This window comes from Fringilla coelebs (genome assembly GCF_963513975.1).
Source record: "Fringilla coelebs genome assembly, chromosome: 11".
NCBI classification, from domain to species: domain Eukaryota; kingdom Metazoa; phylum Chordata; class Aves; order Passeriformes; family Fringillidae; genus Fringilla; species Fringilla coelebs.
Window position 1 is genome coordinate 17,719,874 of NC_140037.1, and position 19,552 is coordinate 17,739,425.

General features: G+C 39.2%; 1 protein-coding gene across 6 annotated transcripts in view; it reads left to right on the forward strand.

Annotated features, from left to right (window-relative positions):
• Positions 1–19,552, forward strand: part of LOC311158078 (integrator complex subunit 6-like) — a 39,697-nt gene that overhangs the window by 5,282 nt on the left and 14,863 nt on the right. For all 6 annotated transcript variants that reach the window (XR_014616440.1, XR_014616441.1, XM_084213207.1 and 3 more), the window contains exons 3-8: positions 13,057–13,206; positions 13,630–13,719; positions 14,029–14,212; positions 15,028–15,156; positions 16,974–17,137; positions 18,168–18,320. Coding sequence is in view for 4 of the 6 variants with exons in the window: in XM_084213207.1 (XP_084069333.1) it covers positions 13,057–13,206; positions 13,630–13,719; positions 14,029–14,212; positions 15,028–15,156; positions 16,974–17,137; positions 18,168–18,320 (870 nt within the window). In the remaining 2 variants the exon portion in view is untranslated. The remainder of the gene's footprint in view (positions 1–13,056; positions 13,207–13,629; positions 13,720–14,028; positions 14,213–15,027; positions 15,157–16,973; positions 17,138–18,167; positions 18,321–19,552) is intronic.

Here is a 19,552-nt window from a genome sequence, read left to right on the forward strand (position 1 = left end):
TCATAAATGATCTGGTCACAAGTCAGAGCACTGAGAGAATATAAGTTATATTCTGAAATACATATTTTCCTCCTTCTGTTGTGTTATACTGAATTCAAGAGTCAGCTGTGACTGCACTGCAGAAATAGTCTCCATGAATTTGAGTGCAGAAATATGTATGTAGCTATCTAAGAAGTAGCTCAAATTACTTTATACAGTGTATGTGAAACACTGCACTGTTTGAGATGTGCAAACTGGGACTGATGGATAGGATGCCTTCCAGTTCCACTGCTGTTCCCTGCTAGCCTGAACATATGTTTCAGTGCTAAAGAGCTCCCTTGTGGAAACAGCTCTTCATGATGGACTCTGAGCAACCTCTTCTTTTTTCCCCTGAAATTCTGGAGTTGGATTGGGATATTTTAGAGGCTGGAGCAGGAATTTGTAGAGGCTTTTTTAAACATCTGTCAAAGATTATTTATTGTATGTAAATAACGTGTTCATTTATGATATTGAAATAGTGCTTCAAAATTGGGAGTTCATAAGGTCACACTTGAGGAGACTAACTTTGCTGTCTTTTATTTCAGTGGCACAGAAGCTTCTACAAGCATTTTTAAATTTTGCTTTCGTGGAGAACCTGTGCTGCTGCAGAAGGGAACTGATTACCACTCACTCTGCACAGGGCAGAGGCAAATGAATAAGCTGTGCTGCTGAAAGAGAGATGTGAGATCTGTTTGTCTGTTTCTGGAAGAAATTAGATCAGAGCTCCTGACTCTGAGCTGCAGGGAGAAAGAGGAACCCAACCATGAAGCCTGTTGGGTTTGAGGCAGATATCTGCAGGAATGCTACCTGAGGTGGTAGGAAATGCATTGGTGTGTTTTTTCACTTCTGTGAAGGAAGAAAACCTGTGGGATACCTAGTAAGCTTAACTGTAGCAGATCCACAGAATAAGCCTAAATTGATTAAGTTTTTACAGGAACATTTAGACACTGAAAATCATTGGGTTTTATGTGGAAAAGGTCTGAGTTTTGGCAGGCATGAGTGCTTGGTGGCCTGTGCTGTGGAAGGGGTGGTGTGAGCAGCTGGGAATACACTTGGAAGTTTACAAGCTGGCAGTGGGGTGTGCTGGCAGAATTTTTGGTGCAAGGCAGATAGCAGCTGCAGGGGCAAGAGGGAGGCTGCTATCTGAGAGGTGAAAAAGGGAAGGAGAGCTGAGCTCAGTGGGAGAGGCCTATCTTTCTCTCCAGATATGCTGTTAATGAGGCACACACTTAGTAAACCCACTAGCCAGGCTTTGCTGGAAAGGGGGAAAAAAAGCTGCTGAATGTAGGACTGAGGGACTGGATGAAGTGTAAGCAGCACACACAGTGTCTGTTCTTGATAGCTAATTCAGGAGACTACATTCTGTACTTGTTCAGGGGAGAGAGATAACCATTCCTGTTCTACCACTATACATTGGGTCAGTTACAGCAGTATTTTTATTTCTGGGCACCAGCATCTTCCATTGCCTGGATGGTGCTGCACACACCTCTTCTCCACGTCTTCCACTGTGCTTGTTTGAGGCTTTGTTGTGAAATTTGTGTGTTTTCAGAAGACTATCTTCGTGCAGAAATGACTGGCAGGTTAAAGCCAACAATTGCTTTTCCTCTGTTAAACACAATGACTTAAGGAAGAGAAACAGAAGTCAGTTGTTTAAGGAACACTCATGCAGATAGGATTGTCTATTTTTTTTGAGAGCAAAACAAAATCAACTTAATACTGTTTGGGAATAACCACCAAACAGTTTTTACACACTTCTTTCATTTTAACTGCTTTATCACTAAATCTGACCAAAGAATGTGTACAGAAAAGTTCCTTTTTTTTTTTAAATTAGGCATCTATTCTGAAATTGGATAAAAGTAAGACCATAGCCAGAAGGTTCTTGTTGGTGCAGGTAGTAGGTTTGTATTTTACATACTGCTGTGTATGTGTCTCAGAATCTGAAAACATCTAAAAATGTATTTTACTAAAATCTTAGGAATCATCAGTTGGCATCCGTGCAGTGAACAAGGAAGTATTGTAGTCCCTTTTAGCTTATGAAGGTACTAAATTGATTCTTATAGAGAGTGTCCTTTAAAAATCACGTTCCAATTCCTGAGAAACACCATACTGGGTAGTGTAAAACATGTTAAAATGCTTTTAAACATGCATAAGCATGCTGCTTTACTTCTTTGTGTCCTGGTTGTTAGTTGTAGTAAGCAACCTCTTCCAGGAATTGGTGTAATGAGGACAGAACATTATAATGAGGAATTTTGTGAAAAGTAATGTACCTTTTGCTTTAAAAAAAAAAAAAACCAACAAAGCAGTAGTAATCAGGGTGATTCATTCTTCTAAAAGGTATAGTTTTGTGCCTTCTGAAATTGAGGTGTTTTGTAAAAAATTAAATTAATGCAAGAACTTAAAGGTGATGGTTAAATTTTGAAAGTAATCAAATTAAATGGAAGGATAGTTCAGAAATTAACTTCTTGATAGATATGAGGGACTGAACTCTGCTTAGCTGTCCTTTTTATTATTATAATTTTGAAGTAGTTAAATACTGGAACTTCTGCTTTCACCTGCTGCCTGTCTGCACAGAAGGACAAGTGTGTGTTGCTGGGTTAATTCTTAATGGAAATATTTTAACTGGTTCTGCTCCTACAGGAATCTGCAAAGTAAAAGCTTGCTTTTTCATGTGAGGTGGGTTTCTGCTTTGTACTGTGCAATAGATGAGATGCCAGAGGCCTTGAATGGAAACCATCATCTGTTGTTCATAGCCGCTATAGCAGTTTATATTTTCATCTTTTTATTTGGTTCTTTATTTGGGCTTGGACACATTCAAAGATGTAAGCCCTTAAGACTACAGGATAAACTAGACAAAAGTAGATAGGTTTGCATTAAGAGGCTTTACTCATCCTTAGTGCAAAGGTCACTTTTATTTTAAAAATAGAAGCTTAAAATGTGGAATCAAACAGTTGAATTGGATCTCCTGAGTTATATTTTTGTAGGGAGGTGTTCTGTAAGGAGAAAGGTGCTTTGTGAAGTTGGTGGTTCCTGGCACACGGAATCTTTGTGGTCTGCCTCTACCCCTTTTGTGCAGTTGTTATTTCAGTTTCTCTTAGAAGGTTTTTGAAATACATCTTTTTTGTTGGTGTATATATATGTAAGAAGGCCTGGGCCTTGCACCCTGCCAGTGTGGTGTGGCTAAAAATATGCACAGAGCACATGTGTGATACCTTGAGAATGGGCATTCATTCTTTTTTAACTTGATGAGAGCTGATGTAGTATTTGATTGGCTCACATTTTAACAGTGGAAAAAGGTAATTAAGATTGCAGGCACTTGTACCTTGTTCACCCTTGCATATTTTATAACAGCTTGCCAGGAGGAACTATGATTTGCAGTGGTGCAACAATGATGTTTTGAGCTTGCTGTGATCTAGAAAAGATGTATCTTAGTGCTGTCTCCTACAGTGTTCTCATACCTCAGGCAGCTGGGATCCAGTGGGAAAAAGCACGTTCTGTACCGTGTGACCTGTGCTCTGGAGCGGAGTGCTTTTGGGGGGGAGAAGTGCAACTCCAAGGGCCCTGTCAGAAGGTTCCAGATGGCTTCAGCCTTAGTGATTCTCTTCACTGTCCGTATTTTGAATGCCTGTATCCTTGATTTTATTTAATAACATAGGCTAACAAAAAATCCCAAAACAAAACCAAACAAAAACAACAACAAAAAAACCACCACCAAAAAACCCCACCAGAAAAAAAAAAACAATGTAAAGAGCAGCTGGTGCGTTCTGAATTTTAAATGCAAATTGTTACTTAAATAATTCACTCTTGTAGATTGATTCTCGGAATTTCTTCTTCTTTCTTAAACTTTATTCTTACAGTGCACCTCGTAATAATGTAACTCTTATGCTTTTACACGCCCAAAAATATAGCAGGCAATAATTGAAAGGAATTTTTTTGCTTTGTATTTTTTCTGGCTAATTTCAGAATACTTAAAAAACATGTAGCAATCAATTTCAGCTGTAAGCAGCATGTTTTAGGATCGAAGTTTTAAGAATGTGCCAAGAGACTCATTCTTGTAAAGAGACTGTTACGCAGATCAGAATCTGTAGTTGCCCATAGACTTGTATTGATCTGTATATTCACTCTGCAGAGCATTAATAAAGCAAACTTTATTTTGGTGTAAGAACTGAGATTGACAAGGATCTCTGAAACTTGAACTGCTTTTAGTCAGATAGGTAAACAAGTCTTGTTTTATTTTTAAATAGCTATTATTATGATTAGTAGTAGTATTAGTATTATTATTATTGTTATGATTTTCTGTCCCACCCAGTTATGATTCTTTCCTTGTGTATCTATGCAAATTCCAGCATAAGCAGCACTAGATTTATTGAATGTTATTCTAGACTATAAAAACTTAACAGTTCAGAATGCCTTATACTTTTTAAAGATAAGGCAGTTGTTGGTTTGTCTGTGTTCTCACAGATGCTTTTAAAATCTTAAACGTGTGAAATAGTGTTTTAAAAAGTAAGGATCTTGATAAGATGGATGTTGTGGAGCAATTAATTGGACAGAAAACAAAGATCTACAGTGTGGTTAAGCTGGTGTTGCTATGCTCTGCTTCTAAGTGAGTATAATGCATTAGCACTGGTCTTCATAGCTTGTTAATGGCTCAGCCAGTGAGTTCTGATTAAAAAAAAAAAAAAGTTAAGCTCTGCTTTGTGGGAGAATGTGCATCTGTTGAGGCAGAACACTTGGTGCCTTTAGCTGCTGCCAGGGCTCCCGATGGTTCTCCCAGGCTGGGATGTGGTGGGGCTGGAGGGCTGGATCAGGACCATGTGCCCTGCCCTCAGAGGGCCTGGCCTGGGGGAGCTTTCTCTAATCAGAAGAGCTTAAGCTCAGGTAGTTACTTTTGGTCCAGATGACTCTTGCATTAAAAAGAAATCCAACCTTGCCGTAATGTGAAATAAAAATCTGACCAATAGTAATGCTCCCAAGGCCATCAGTGTATTTTTGGCTGTATAAGGGTGAAGTTATTTGCTAGGCTGGCTGATTAATATTTCCATGAGTATATGAATTTAATGGTCATCTAAAGTATTTATTTTCTTCAGCAGCACCTTGAACAGCATTTCAGACATGAATTGAGGAAAGCTGGTGATTAGATGACTCCTTCTCGATTCTTGAGTTTTGAAGTAAATTTGCAATACCTGTAGTGCTTTGGTGTGCTGCTTTAGTTCTGTGATGTGCTTTTGGAAGGAAGGAGGAAGGAATGTGGCATTTTGCAAAATAAATATGAAACCTACTCTGTTGTTTCAGCTCTGGGCTTAAAGCTAGAGTATCATCAGTAATGCTTTTCCACTTGATTTCCAAAAATGTGCAGTGAGGGATCCCTTGTGTTGATAGCAGCTACTCTGTAACCTCTTAGCTATTGCCTTTGTTCCTTGTGACTTCTCCAGGCATGCTGAGTGTAGGAAGGGACCAGGAGAAGGACAGAGCTGGGCTGATTGGTATTGAAAGCACATTTGATAGGCTGAAAGAGCAGCAGCCACTGTGAATAGCTGAAAATCTTTGATTGAAACCTCCACATTTCTGCAGTTGCCCTCTCTACAGTGTTTGGATAAGATGCACCTATAATGGTATTTCTGAAATGACTGCTATGCTGCTGAACAGGAGCATGGAGCCTCTTGTTATGCTTACTGTGCTAAGGCTGCAAACTGATTACTTCTGTGTTCCCTCTCCATCATTAAGCTGTTGTGTGAAATGTAGCTTGTTCTGGTTCAGCTCTATACTGAAATATCCTGGCTTCTCGAGTGTTCCTCAGAAATAGGTGCTTTTTTAACTGGATAGTGTTTTTCTATTTAAATAAGAATGCTTTTTGGAACAGGGTGATCCCATGATCTCTTTGGTATTTATACTTTCCTTTCTTCATGTGTTTCCTTTTTCCCTTGTACAAGAAAAAGTGCAGTGAGAGTAACTGTCAAAATATATGAAATACTGATGACCAAAAAGCTAAATCCAGAGATAGATTGAAGCAGGAGCAGCAGGTAATAAATAAAAAGGTAGTGTAGGCTTTTTTCTTTCTGCTTGGCATTGATTATTATCCTTTGGTTCCAAGCAGTTTCCAGCTTTGAGTTGTTCATATAGCTTCTGCATTTGGCATTCCTATAGCAGAAGGTGCTGCTTCTCTCTAAATGCTGATATTAACAAAAAGCCCCAGTTCTTGTTTTGTGGTGAGAGCTTAAGAACCTCTCTGCTCGTGTTTTGCAGGAGTGCTGTGCTTAAAGATTATTTGAGTTGTTTGTAACACAAACATCTTGAATTCTTGAAGGAAAAGTGTTTCTACGTCTTATTTAATGGTGAAGTCATCTTGAAAGGACAGGGAATTGCATGGTGTAGTTTGACTGAGTTTTCTTTGGCTTTTTTTATTTTAAGATTTCATGGAGAAATGCTTCTTTCTATACAAGATGAAATAGTTTTCTGTGTAGCTGACTGCCTGTAATAAAAACTGGCACTTACATGCTGGGCTAGAATGCAGTTAACATTCACTAATGTGCTTTAGAAAGCCAACTGGTTCGATCTGTCTCTAGAAATTATTTGGTCTGATGGGTGCAGGTACAGTAGAGTTCAGCTTAGAAATGTGCAATTAAAGGGGATCTCCTGGGCATCTCACTTCACACTGCAGCCCTTCCTTGGAGTGCAAAGCCTGGATTGCTTTGAGGGGAAGTGAAACTGGAGGGTGCTCCCCAGGCACTGAGTGGTGAGTGTCCAGGAGGGGCTGCAGTGTGGCTGTTGTGTCCTAAGGGACAGCTGGAGGTGCATGACACCTTCCCTGCATTGTTTCCAGCTGTGTAGGGAAAAATACTGTGGGTGAGGGCAGGAGAGATTCTGTTACCAAGGTCCGTAGTATGGCCCAGAGAAGAAGAAAGAATTGTGGTGCCTGGAGCTGGATGGCCATAGAGGGGTCTGCAAACGAACAGCTTTCTGCTAAAAATCTGGTGTCAGACTCTATCAGCTGTGTGGGATGAAAGGAATCATCTACTTCAGTGTCTTCTTTTTTTAGGATGTGTTTTTTTTCTAAGGATGTTTTAAAGCAGTTTATGCTTCTCTGGTCTCTGAGACATTTTATGTGTATTAAACTTTTGTGATGTTTTATCTGACTGGAATTTAGGTGCTTTTTAGAAAAATTAAATTTTCAAAAAGTCCCCACTGGATTTAAAGAAGTACTTTTGATGGATGGTTTTCAGTCTGAGTGTCCTACAAAAGCAGCAGAATAAGGGAAGAAACAATTAACTTACTATTCACAATACTTAGCCTTAAGACTCTGACCTGGTGCTCACTAGCTGTGATGTAAGGAGGACCAAGTGATGCTTCTGTGGACTCTTCACTGTACTTGACTGCTCTGTAGGATTATCGAGGGAGTAGTTTAAACTTGTGAATTGGTTACCTGCTCAGATGAGAACTGAAGAGGGTCTTTGTTAGGCAGGTCTCAGAGCAGACAGCAGTGTGCACCTGCTGCTCCCTGCCCTCAGCACCGCCCCAGTGATGAGCTCAATTCACACTGTGTGTCAGTGTCCTGTGCTGGAGCTCTGCTGATCTCAGATACCAGAGGTGGGTGCTGTGCTGTTCTCCTGTGCCAAGAACAAAAAAGAATTGATCTTGGGAGTGTCTTTGCTACAGGCTGTTTAGTGCTGTGCAGTGACAGGACTGGTGTGTTGCACAGAACAAACTAGAGAGTACAGATGCTGAAATGAGAAGAGTTCTGCAGCCAAAGATACAGAAAACCTGAGAGGTGTGTTGCCTCAAAAATGGCATTCATAAGTATTTGGAGGGGAGTCAATGTCTGTAAGTGTCTCTTAGAGCTGTTTTTCTGCCCCATTTGCACAGAAAAACGTTTGTGAGGATGAAATTAGTAGGTGATTATTAGGTCATATGATTTTGAATTATTTTAGGAAAATGAAAAAAATTAAATAAAAATGTATTTGGTGTTCATAGTGTAGTCAGTACCTTTTTTCTCCTGTGTGCTATTTTTATATAGCAAATCTTCAAATAATAAATCAAACACATGGGGGTAGCATGGGCATTGGCTGCTCTGTACTGACAAGCAGCCTTACCCTGTCCTTCATGGGCAGGGGACACATGGTGCCAGCACCTCTCCCTCTCCCTGTTTGCTGAGTTTTATTGTGGCAGAACTGGGGTGACCAAAACAGTCTTGGTTTGCTAAAACTCCTATGCCTGAGTTGTCAATGCTCAAGCAGGGAAGCTCAGGGCTACATAGGAGGTTATTCCCTGCTGCAGAACCCACTGAGCAGTGCTGGGACTGGGTTCAGGAGATTTTAAAGGGGTAAAGATACTTGGGGCATTTGAGAAGCAGCCCCATAAATTGTAGGGTGTCCAAAAGCATAATTCACTTCTGTACAAAAGAAATGCCTGCTTGATTTTGGCTCAGACATGAGCAGGTCTGAGTTGTGATCATGTGTACAGTCACCAGTGAACAGAAAGGTAATTTAAAAATGAATCATTCAGGTGATTTGGGAGGCAAAATGCTCTGCTGGTTTCACTGTCTTCCTATGGTACTTGGAAATTCCATAGCAGGAGTGGTTTCAGATTTCAACAGCTGGATTTTTTTCCTTACTTTATCTTTTCCAAATGATTGCCACTGACAAGCTAGGATGCCACAGGCATGTTGTCTTAAAGTATTCTTTTTCCTAAGATGGGTGCATTTAATAATAGCTTGAATTATTGAGAAACTTAAATACTTTAAACAAGTTGTAATATCTGAAATGCAATTGTTCTTTCTAGGGAAACATTAGCTGAACTCTTAAAAATCTGTATGTTTGACTAACTATTGAGTATGTACTGTAACACAGGCTGTTGTGATTGGCATTCAGGATTGCAAATTGTCTTCTTGAAAGATTATTTTTAGTAATGTTGCAATTTTTTAATTAGATCTGAAAGCAATCCAGTGAACAATAAACTGTGCAGTTCAGTCTTATGGCATTGCTTATTAGAAGCTCTGAAGATGAAGACTTGCAGCTTCCAAAGCACCATGTCCCTGGGCTTCCTGAAGCTGGTGAAACTGGGAAATGCTTTGGACCTGGAATTCTTGTGCTCTAATGCCCAGCCTTTGGCTCTGCCCCTTTTTTTTTACAAGCTGACAAAACTGTGCCAAGAAATAGTTGGAAAGAATAAAAGAAAAAAAGCACAGCACCAATCAAAGCCAGAACAAACCAACAATGAACCAGTAAAAACCTACAGTAAGACCAGTAAACCTGACAGACAAGCCAGTGTAGCTGAGATTTCAAGATCTGTGTTACATATATTCAAAACTTGTTACTGTTTTACTTGTACATCCATATTGCCCCCTTTTATGTGATAAAGGTGGGGTGGTTTGTTTTTGTTTTTCAACTTGTTCTACAGCATTTTATAAGATTTTTTTTTCTGGTCTCTTGCAACAAAAATCTTCTGTTTCTCCTAAGTATTTAAGGTCTTTTTAAGCTACTGACCCTGGCCAAGATTTTCCTTTGCTGCTGAAGTCTGTTCTTTTGATGTTCAGTTAGTCCTGATTCTGCTTGGTCTAAATAAGGGCTCCTTTTCCTCACTGGATTTTTCACCTTGGTGTTTGAATTCTCGTTAATCTGGGCCTTTCTCCTGCCGAAATGAGCTGTTTTGACCTTACCTGCTTCTTGAAGCAGCTGAAATACTTCTGTAGATGTGTGGTGAAATATAGAGCAGGGCATGGATTTGTCTGAAAACTTAAGTTAGCAGAGAAAAATGTTACTTTTTAAGTATGTTATTTCTTGTCAGCATGATTTGCTTGCCAAGGCCAAAGCCAGGAGCTGGAGGGTGGTGTGATGCTTCCAAATCTCTGGGTGGTTTGTAGGATGGTATCCAGAGCTTGCAGAAGGCCAAATGACAGTGCATTTTTGTCTGTTGTTGGCATAAGCAAAGAGGGTGAGATTTTTGATTTGAGTACTTGTTTTTTCCTGGCTATCTTAGAAAGTCTTCTGGTATGTCTTTAGAGTATAAAATTATTTGTTCATATAAATTATCAAAGGAAAGGCCAGTAATATACTGGTAAGGTAAAGGCTGCTCAGATTGCTATTAATAAATTCTGGGCATAAAAGTGACTGAGTCGGAATGTAATATTGAAGATAAGAAACAAATACTCTCACTGCTCAAATTGGTTCATAAACAACTGAAATAACTAATATTCAGTTCTGACTTCTTAGTTACTGACCTGTAGAGGATTTGTAGTTTTGTGGAAGATGTTTGTGTTTGCTCCTTTAAGGTCGTGGGGTTTTGGTTGGGGTTTTTTTGGTCATTAGTGTTTATCCTGGCAAGTAAAGCCAGTGGGTTTTTTGTAAGCAATGTTAGTGGCAGTATTTTAAATTTAGGAAGGATTATTATTTAATCACTTCAACGTGAACTCATTGTCCATCTGCTCAGTGTGGGGTACTTGACTCTGTTTTGCCCTAAGAATGTTCCTACTGTATGTATGGAAAGGAGAATATACAGACTTCTTTGGGGCTGGAGTTTCTGTCCCTGAAATACATGTTTCAATATTAGATACATTGGCTTGAGTCTTTCTGGAGAAAAACATTTTACTGAAGTAGACTTTTTTGTCATTGATTTAAGTGTTTTTGATTTAAGAATTTTTTTTTTTTTTTTTTTTTGATGATAAGGTAGACAATGGAGTACATTAACTAATCAGACATTTAGTTAGAGCTGCATATGGAAATCTTGCATTTGCTGCTCTTGTTCTCATTATGAGAAGTTCTTCCATTTTACTCTGTTTATTTCAAAGGTACAGTTCTCCTTGGCTTTATCTTTAAAGATCCTGTGAGAGTTGTAAGATGAAAAACAGTTTCCTTGGACGGCCAACCCTTGGTGATCAGCTGCTCCTTGTACCTTCAGCTTCCCTACTTCTGCCTGGGGAAATGGTACATGCTTTATTTTGCAGGCAGTTGACCACACTGCAGCAAGATCAAGCAGAGCTGGAAGCTGAGCAAACATTTTCACAACAGGAAGATAGCAGAATCTCCAAATACCAGTGAAGAAGACTCTTACTGTTTATTTTATAAAGAATACTCTTAAATTCATTGGAGTTCAAATCAAGAAATTTAGACTGGGAATAATGTTTCTTTTGTAAATGTTTTGTTCCCCCCTGTGCTTTAGTAACAACATAAGGCAAATGGTCTTTGCTGGAAAACACTTTCTGAACTCCAGCCTGGCTGTTCCCAAGAACAGCCTCACTGATGGACTCACTGATGGGTGTTTTTGCCAGAAAGAAGGGAACAGTCTCACCTACATTTATGGATCCATAGAATTCAGGCAAAACAATTTTGGTAACTGTTCACTTAAGATTAAGAGAAGCTTTTTTATGATAAGACAAATAATCTTGTTGAGATTTGGTGCAATTTCACTCTGAAAAAGTACCATTAACTAAGTCACTTTTACTCTAAAACAGTGACTCTGCTTGCATTTCATTTTTACCTTGAGCTGGCCACAGATGTGGGAGGCTGCTGTGGCTCTGCTGATGAGATGCTATATTTTAAGCTGTGGCTGTGTGTGAGTGTTGGTGTTTTACTGAGAATTACCTGGTTCTTTTGAGCTTCCAGGGCAGCTTAATCATAAAGCTGAACCAGTCTTGGTGAAAGTCTGTTCTTTCTTTGTCCCATTGCAGAGTTTTCTCACTTGTATCCCTTGCATTAATCTCAAGATTGAAGAACTGGTTAAGGGAGCTAAACTTGACCAAAATGCTTTTGTTGTATCATCTTATGATACTTCTCTATTCTGAAAAGAAATCCCCCCAGCTTAGGCTTGTCAGCTCAATAGAAGTGTTGATCATCACATATCCTTTCTGCTCAATTCTTATATCTTCTACAGTTCTGAACCTGTCTGTCTTAAGACCATTCACGGAGCCCTCAGTGTGTACTAAAGGTTGGCAATGGGATAGAGCAGCTTAAAAAAGCAGATCCTGTCCTCTGGTGTTCTTGTGCAACTTGGCACAGCCAGCAGGTGGTTGCTGCTGAGCCAGTGCGCGGGGAGGAGAACCTGCTTCACCTGGAAGATGTGTTGCTCACAGGTTGTCCCAGCAGAAGTCAGGCTGTCTGAAATGATCCTCTCCATGTCTGCAGAGCTGGGATTCCTGGTGGAGCACAGGGAGGGTCTCTGTTGCCAGATGATAGTGAGCCTGGGTGAAGAACTGCTGGCTTGCTGCAGGAGTGGCTTGGAGAGTATGGTGTAATAGCAAGGTTGAGAGTTACAGGAATATCCAAGACTTCAAGGCTTTTTTGCTGAGGCATCTCTAAATCCTGTAGCAATTCCCTGTGAGCTGGTCTTTTCTAGAATAGCTTCCCAACTGTGCAGCAAACCACTTTTAAGGGAAGGGTCTGTGAATCACACCTGTTGGGCTTGCTCACCAGAGGGTCCAGAGTGCTTGGTTCGACTGATCCACACTCATCCCTTGCTGTTCCTTTGATCCCTAGGCTTTGTCAGCAATAACTTCTTTAAAGACCTCCAGAATTTTAAGTTGTTACCTTGAGACACTAAACAGTGATTTGATTCTCAATAGGGTGTTTGCAGCCACTGCTTTCCTTTCTTCCAGACTTAATTTATGGAACAAAGGACAAAAAGGAAATGGGTATATGCCAGAAGAGGCAGTGACATTATGGTGCTTTTATCTTGGTTTTAACTTTGCTGTTACTTTGGCAGCTGCATTTCTGATTTCCAAACTTGGCAGTTTCTCCTAAAAAAATATTAATATGCTAAATCCAAATACTTATATTAACAGCATCATCTCTACAGCAGTTTTCATGGTAGTGCAAAGTTTTTCCAGTGCTTGGCAGTGTGTGTGTTTCTTGAGTCTCCCATTGTAGGTGTAACCATGTTTCACATCAAGCTGTGCATACCTGGATTAGGTGTGTGCAGCATGTAAATGGTGCAGTGCATCCGTTAATCAGGGGTATAATTAATTTTTGTTGGGAAGAGAGATAAATGCCAACTTGCTGTTGATTGCAGTTTGCTGCTAGAATAACTAATAAGCTTTTTTGTTTTATGTAACAGGCTGGATGGAAGGAAAACCACGCAACATTCATGAATGAACTGAAAAACCTTCAGGCTTCAGGACTAACAACCCTTGGTCAGGCACTCAGGTCATCGTTTGACTTGTTAAATCTCAATAGATTAGTGTCTGGGATAGACAACTATGGACAGGTAACAAATCTATCTATAGTTTTCTGTCTATATTTCTGTGGTTTTTTAAATGATACTTGGTGAGGGATTTTGGTTGTTCAAGTTCCTTTTTGCATTTAACTTTTTTTTAATGTTGGATAGCTCTGTGTAAGAGCTTGAACTGGGAACTCATTTTTTCTTATTATGGCTACTGAAAAGACCCTGGATAATGCTGGCATTTTTTTCCTTACTGAAGTACAAAGAAGCAGAGTATAAATGCCCCAAGGGTAAATAGAAGTAGCCCGTCTTTTGTAGTTCTGTTTAAAAAATTACACCTATTTAAAAAATTACAGGATTATTTTGAAAGATTGCTTATCTTACTGTTTATTTTATAATGACAAAAATACAAGCCTCTCAGCCTGTGTGTTAAGGTTGCTCTTAGCATTCTTGTGCTTTTGTCTGTAGGGAAGGAATCCGTTCTTTTTGGAGCCATCTATTTTGATTACCATCACAGATGGAAACAAACTGACAAATACAGCTGGAGTCCAGGAGGAGGTAAACTTTCATTAAGTTCTTTCTAGTTTAGCTGGTTGGTGCTATGCTGAGATGAATATTAATCAGTTTTTTCCTGCTAATTGTACTTCTTCATCATTGACCTGTTTTTATAGAGAATAGAAACCAGCTATCCTGTCACTGCCCAGCCCCTAAATTCGTAGTCTGTAAGGGTTTTGAGATGAGAACTTCAGATAAATTAGTGGGTTGGAGAAAACTGGGTCTTCTACAGATAAATGAATGACTTTGGATATGATGTTTTTAGCTGGTTTGTCAAATACTGGAAAATGTTCTTAAATCTTTTTTTACCAGCTTCATCTTCCGTTGAATTCTCCTTTGCCTGGAAGTGAACTAACCAAAGAACCATTCCGCTGGGATCAAAGGCTGTTTGCTCTGGTGCTGCGTCTGCCAGGAGCTGCATCTGCTGAGCCAGAGCAGCTTGGGAGTGTGCCTACTGATGAATCTGCTATCACACAGATGTGTGAGGTCACAGGAGGTAACTGGATGCTTTTCTGCTTTGCTTCACATTTGGCATTTGCCTTGAAATCTTTCTTTTCCTTTAATTCACCTTCACCTCTGTTTTGTTTGTCTGAATGACTGTGTGTCCATGTGAATCCCTGTGCTGCTTTCTTGGATTTCAGTAGCACAGGGGAACTTTCAAATAAAGCAATATTCCTATTTCAGATCTAGATGTGAGAGCATTTTCTAAATGCAGTTGAAGGTTTTGGAAAATTTCTTTGGTTATTCTGGATGTTGGCTTTGCTCATCATAAGGGGTTTTTTTAAACTTTTTTTCTGATTTTAAGTGTTGAATTGAGCAGGACTGCTATTAGTGAGATGTTAATTCTGCTTCAGGGCTGATAAGCTAAATTTAATCTTAAAAAATTAATTCTGGATCCTATTGCTTGATATGTTGATTAGATTTTTTTTTTAAATCGGTGCTTGGAGAAATTGTTGTGTGGGAGGAGGAGGTTTGGGTAGACAAAAGCAGATAGATTACATATTCTTGGTGAAATCAAGCCTTCCTAAGGGCCTCTATAAACTTGGCCTTGGTCCAGCCTGATGAAGCCTTAACGACCTCTTTTTAGTAACAGAATCTCAACAGGTTGTGGGGTTTTGGTGCTTTTTCTTGGTTGTATTGCATTTGCAAAGTACTTTGCCTTCTGCATGAACTTGTACAGAGTTTGTTGCTGTTATTTTGGATAAAATTGCAAGCCTTGGCAGTATGACTTAGATGATAAAACATCTTCCTTAAGTAAGACTACTCAAAATTTGCTTTTCTCTTTCCCCACGTAATTTCTCTCTTGCATAGGTCGTTCGTACTGCGTCCGGACACAAAGAATGTTGAATCAGTGTTTAGAATCTTTAGTTCAAAAAGTCCAAAGTGGAGTTGTTATTAACTTTGAGAAGTCAGGACCAGACCCAGCTCCTATTGGAGAAGGTACAGTGATTGTTGGTTTTTTCCCCTGTTCCTAATGTTTAAGACAAAATGTTTTGTTTGTGTGTAGATGTCCTTAAGTGTCTTCCATGTCCTTCCTGCCAGCTTTTCCCTGTAGTGTATAGGATACACCTTTTACAAGTGTTAGTTTGATCCTTGCTAAGGTAAATGATGCCATATGTCTGCACATGCTTGTATGGATCATCTACTGCTGGCTGGCTCTGTGTCACTCTTTTTACCTCTTCGGATGGCTGAGGAAAGTGAGTGTTTGCAGGAAGCATTTAAGTTTGAATTACAGTGTTGTCAGGACCGTACTTAAAATAATTAAATCTAGCAATAGTGTATTTAAACACTTAAACATCTCTAAAGTAATCTCAATGCTTAATTTTCTGTAGATTTTCATTCTGCTAAATGATCACAGATCAGTAAGGTGTAGGTGAATGTTCTTAGCTGTGGCTGAAAAACTGCAAAGAACAAAGAGTTACTTTGCTGCCTTGAGTCTAGTGCGTAAGAGGAAAAGAGGAAAGTGCACTCCAAATATGAAGCAGTTGTTCAGATTTACAGAAGTTCATGGCTTAAAGAAAGAGGAGAGGGCTGGCCATTTTAGGAAGTTAGTATCCTGGATTATCAGAAAACGTAATAGCTTTTGGCATCACCTGAACATTCTAGCAAAGCCAGCTTTATTCCTGCTTTCATTCTGGAATCAGCTTTTTCTGTTTGATTTCTCCTTTTGCTTATTTAAAGAAGGCTTTCCTATAATGCTGTGCTGGACAGCACAGCAGCAAATTCCCCAATGTCTCTGGTGGCCCAAATGTTCTCTCCTGTGTGGCAGAATGGTGAAATTTGGGGGTTTTGTTACCTTCATTTCTGTCACATTTGAATGGTGATGGACTGTGGATATGAATGTATAAAAATGTCAAGGCTTTGCTTTTCTGTGGAAGTTGAGAAAGTCCTAAACTAGAGAGAAATACAATAGGATTTACCCAAGCTGTAAAAATCACTGTTTTTATACTGCAGAGAAACCAAACTGATGTGCCACTGAAACACGGTTTCCCCAGTATTACTGGCTAATTCTTTAAAGGAAGGAAAACTATTGTAAAATCTTTTTAAAACAAGGAAGATTTGTTAAGTGGGTGATCTCTGCTGTGCTGTTTGCTTAGAAGAACAGTCTTTGAAAACTGCTGGTTACATCTGTAGTGCTACAAAGTTCTTTATCCTCAGCATGCAGGAGTGTCTCTGCTGGTAGGGAAGGCTGGCCTTTGCAGCCCCTAAACTTAGGCCGTGGGGTTTAAGTGATCTGTGAATTGTAATTAAAAATGTGGCAAAAGCTGCCTCCTGCAAGATGGATCCAGCTTCTCCGAGTAACTTTGCTGCTCTTTGAGTTCCCATGTGTGGCAGCATCAGTCAGTGAGTGCTGCAGCCCGTGTAGAAATGAAAATGCCAGTTCTCAGCTTTTCCAGGTGCAGCAGAACCAGCAGCAGTATCTTGGTGCTGCCTGTGGGAGCTGTGTCAGACACTGAGCTTAAGCAAATACATTTTCCATAGTATGTGAGTATGCTTTGCTGCACTCACTGTGTAATGGCTGTGCCACAGGAGCAGAAGGGAGATCAGGGCAAATATTGTAATTGTTTCTCAGATGATTGTGTGATACACCTGGATGCATAGGTTACTTCAGCCTCTGATGTAAAGATCTGTATGTCTTTGGAACACGAGTAATGAAATGCCTTACTGGCTGCTAATACAGAAATTTTGCTAGCAGACAAATGCATGCATGTAGCTTTTCATTTTCTTTTTGTTATTTTGCTTTGTTTAAATTTTAGATGGACTTGTTGATTCATCCAGGCCCATCAATTCATTTGCTTCTCAGCCGTGGCATAGTTGTCATAAACTCATTTATGTACGGCCTAACCCTAAAACGGGTGTTCCTGTGGGGCATTGGCCAATCCCAGAATCTTTTTGGCCTGATCAGAATTCACCAACACTGGTAAGTAAAACAAGAACTGAAAAAAGGATTCTACACTAATAGTTGAACAGACTGGAAATAAATAATGGACAGAGTAGTTTTTACTTTCTCTGTTTATAATATTATGTGACTTTGCTTTAAAAGGTTAACAGAATAGTATAATCTAATATGGATACTGTAACCTGTGCCATTTCTTGTATCCAGAAAGTTCACTTCCATGTGTATGGTTAGTTAATTTGCTGAATGGTTTTAAAAGGGTAAAAAAATTGAACTGTAGGTTAGTTCATGTAGTGCAAATCATAGTTAGCCTATTAAGTTCTAATCAAAGCTTTATAAAGTTTATTAACATGGAAAAATGAGTGGTTTTTTTTCCTTAGTATTACTTCATGTGTGGACTCTTTCACTAGCAGGAGGAATTAAAACTGAAACAGAAGAGCTACTCCCTGCAGAAAATGAGGAGAAAGCAGTATTAATTTCTCCTTTTCTTACTGAAATGATCATACATTTGGCATGCCTTACTAGCCTATCTAAACATCTCTCTTTTGTTAGGCATGTTCTGTTCCTGCACTTCGCAAGTGCACAAGGTACTGTCAGTCCATTCTCCTTGCTCCCACCTCCTGATTAAAGAGGGAAAAAAAAAAAAGAGATTTGTAGAGAGTTCTTTGAGAGATTCTTTGTGAATTGAGTGCCCTCTCCCATCTGTTTTTCTGTGGACTTCAAGATGTGAAGAAGAGTTGAAGTCTCCTTTAAGCCTGTGTTGTAGCTCAATTGACATGAAGGCTTTTAAATATAAAGATAAATAGTGGCATATTAACCATGTTTTTCTCTTGGTGGGAAAAGTGTATCAGTGTGTGAGCATTTTTTTCAGTTAGAGAAGTATTTAGTTTATGTTCTGTTACGGGAGCTTGTATTTTATTCTCTTCAAAGGAATACTATGGAAACTGAGTGTTTTAAGACAGGATGGTGAAATACTTGCTTATGGATGTTTTTAAGAGAATTGGTGTGTTTACCATAAATAGGTGAAAACTGATACCCTTTTATCCCCTTTCAGCCTCCACGCACAGCTCACCCCGTGGTGAGGTTCTCCTGTGTGGATTGTGAGCCCATGGTCATAGACAAGCTTCCTTTTGACAAGTATGAGCTTGAGCCTTCACCCCTCACCCAGTACATCTTGGAACGAAAGTCTCCCCATACCTGCTGGCAGGTACTTGCCCTTGATTTGATTCTAGAAATATAATGGGTTATCAGTACTGATTCTAGAAATATAATGGGTACTTCAGTCTTTGCAAGCCTGGAGAATTGGGGTCTGGTTCAAACTCTGCAGCAGATGAGAAGAAACATGTCAAGGTTTCACTTACCTCCTTTCTAAGAGAATTATTAGGAGTCAGAATTGAGTGTTCCCTCCACAGGCTTTGTAATCTCATTTACTTCTCTTTCTAGGTCCATCTCATTTTGCTAAGAAATACACCCCTCAGGTTCCATTTTTGGCTAAATTGAAATTCTCTGCAGGCTTCCATTTGCTTACAGGGGAAACCCAGCACTAGTTTCCATCACGTTACCTAATGAACAGCTGCAAATCATTTTCACTAGATGGTTGAGGCTGCTAATGGGAATTGAATGGAAGCTGTTGATCCTGTTGGCTAGATTGGCCTTGAAGAGGTCAAAGTTCTGTTGCTGAAATCCTTTGTCACGTGATACTTTTGTAATTTTTTTTATAAGTTTCTGTGCCCTCTCTAAAATCAGGCTCCCTTCTTGGTGGTGTTTTTTAAAATATTAGCCTCATGTCTACACCAGGAGTATGCTTAGTATTATACTTTAGTTGGAAAGGTGAATTTGGAGATGTCTTTGTTTTTGTATCCCTAATAAATGCTACAGCTTAGATGAAAATATGACAGGCATATTCAGAAGAAAAATTAATGTTACTTAAAAAAAACTAATTAGATAAAATGTCCTTTATATTCTGTTAGGGACATTATTAGTCTGAGTTACTAAAATTACTCTGCTGTTTTTTAAAAACTGCTTTTCTTCTCTCAGCTACACATCAGACCCTTAGAAATCAGAGAAATAGGCTCATTGTCATAGAAACCATGCAACAAACCCAGTTTCTTAATGCCCTGAAAAAACAGAGGAAAGCCACTTGCTATTTGCTGCAAAGCTTATTTTTTTCTAGGAAAACTATTTTTGACTTAGATGTGGGTTATTTTGCTTGCCTCAGTCAAGAACATCTACCATTTTTATCCTGTTGAAATATTGTTTACATGTATTGCTTTTCAGGGTTAAAACCCTCATATATGTGCACTTAAAAAAATAAAGTCAATTTTAAGAATGTTGGCACTAGGCACAATCAAGACGTTTCTTGAGTGGTTGTTTGTTTTGTTTAATTTCTGTGCTTTAAAAAGTTTTGCATTTCTTTTCATCAGTGTTGTAAACATTAGT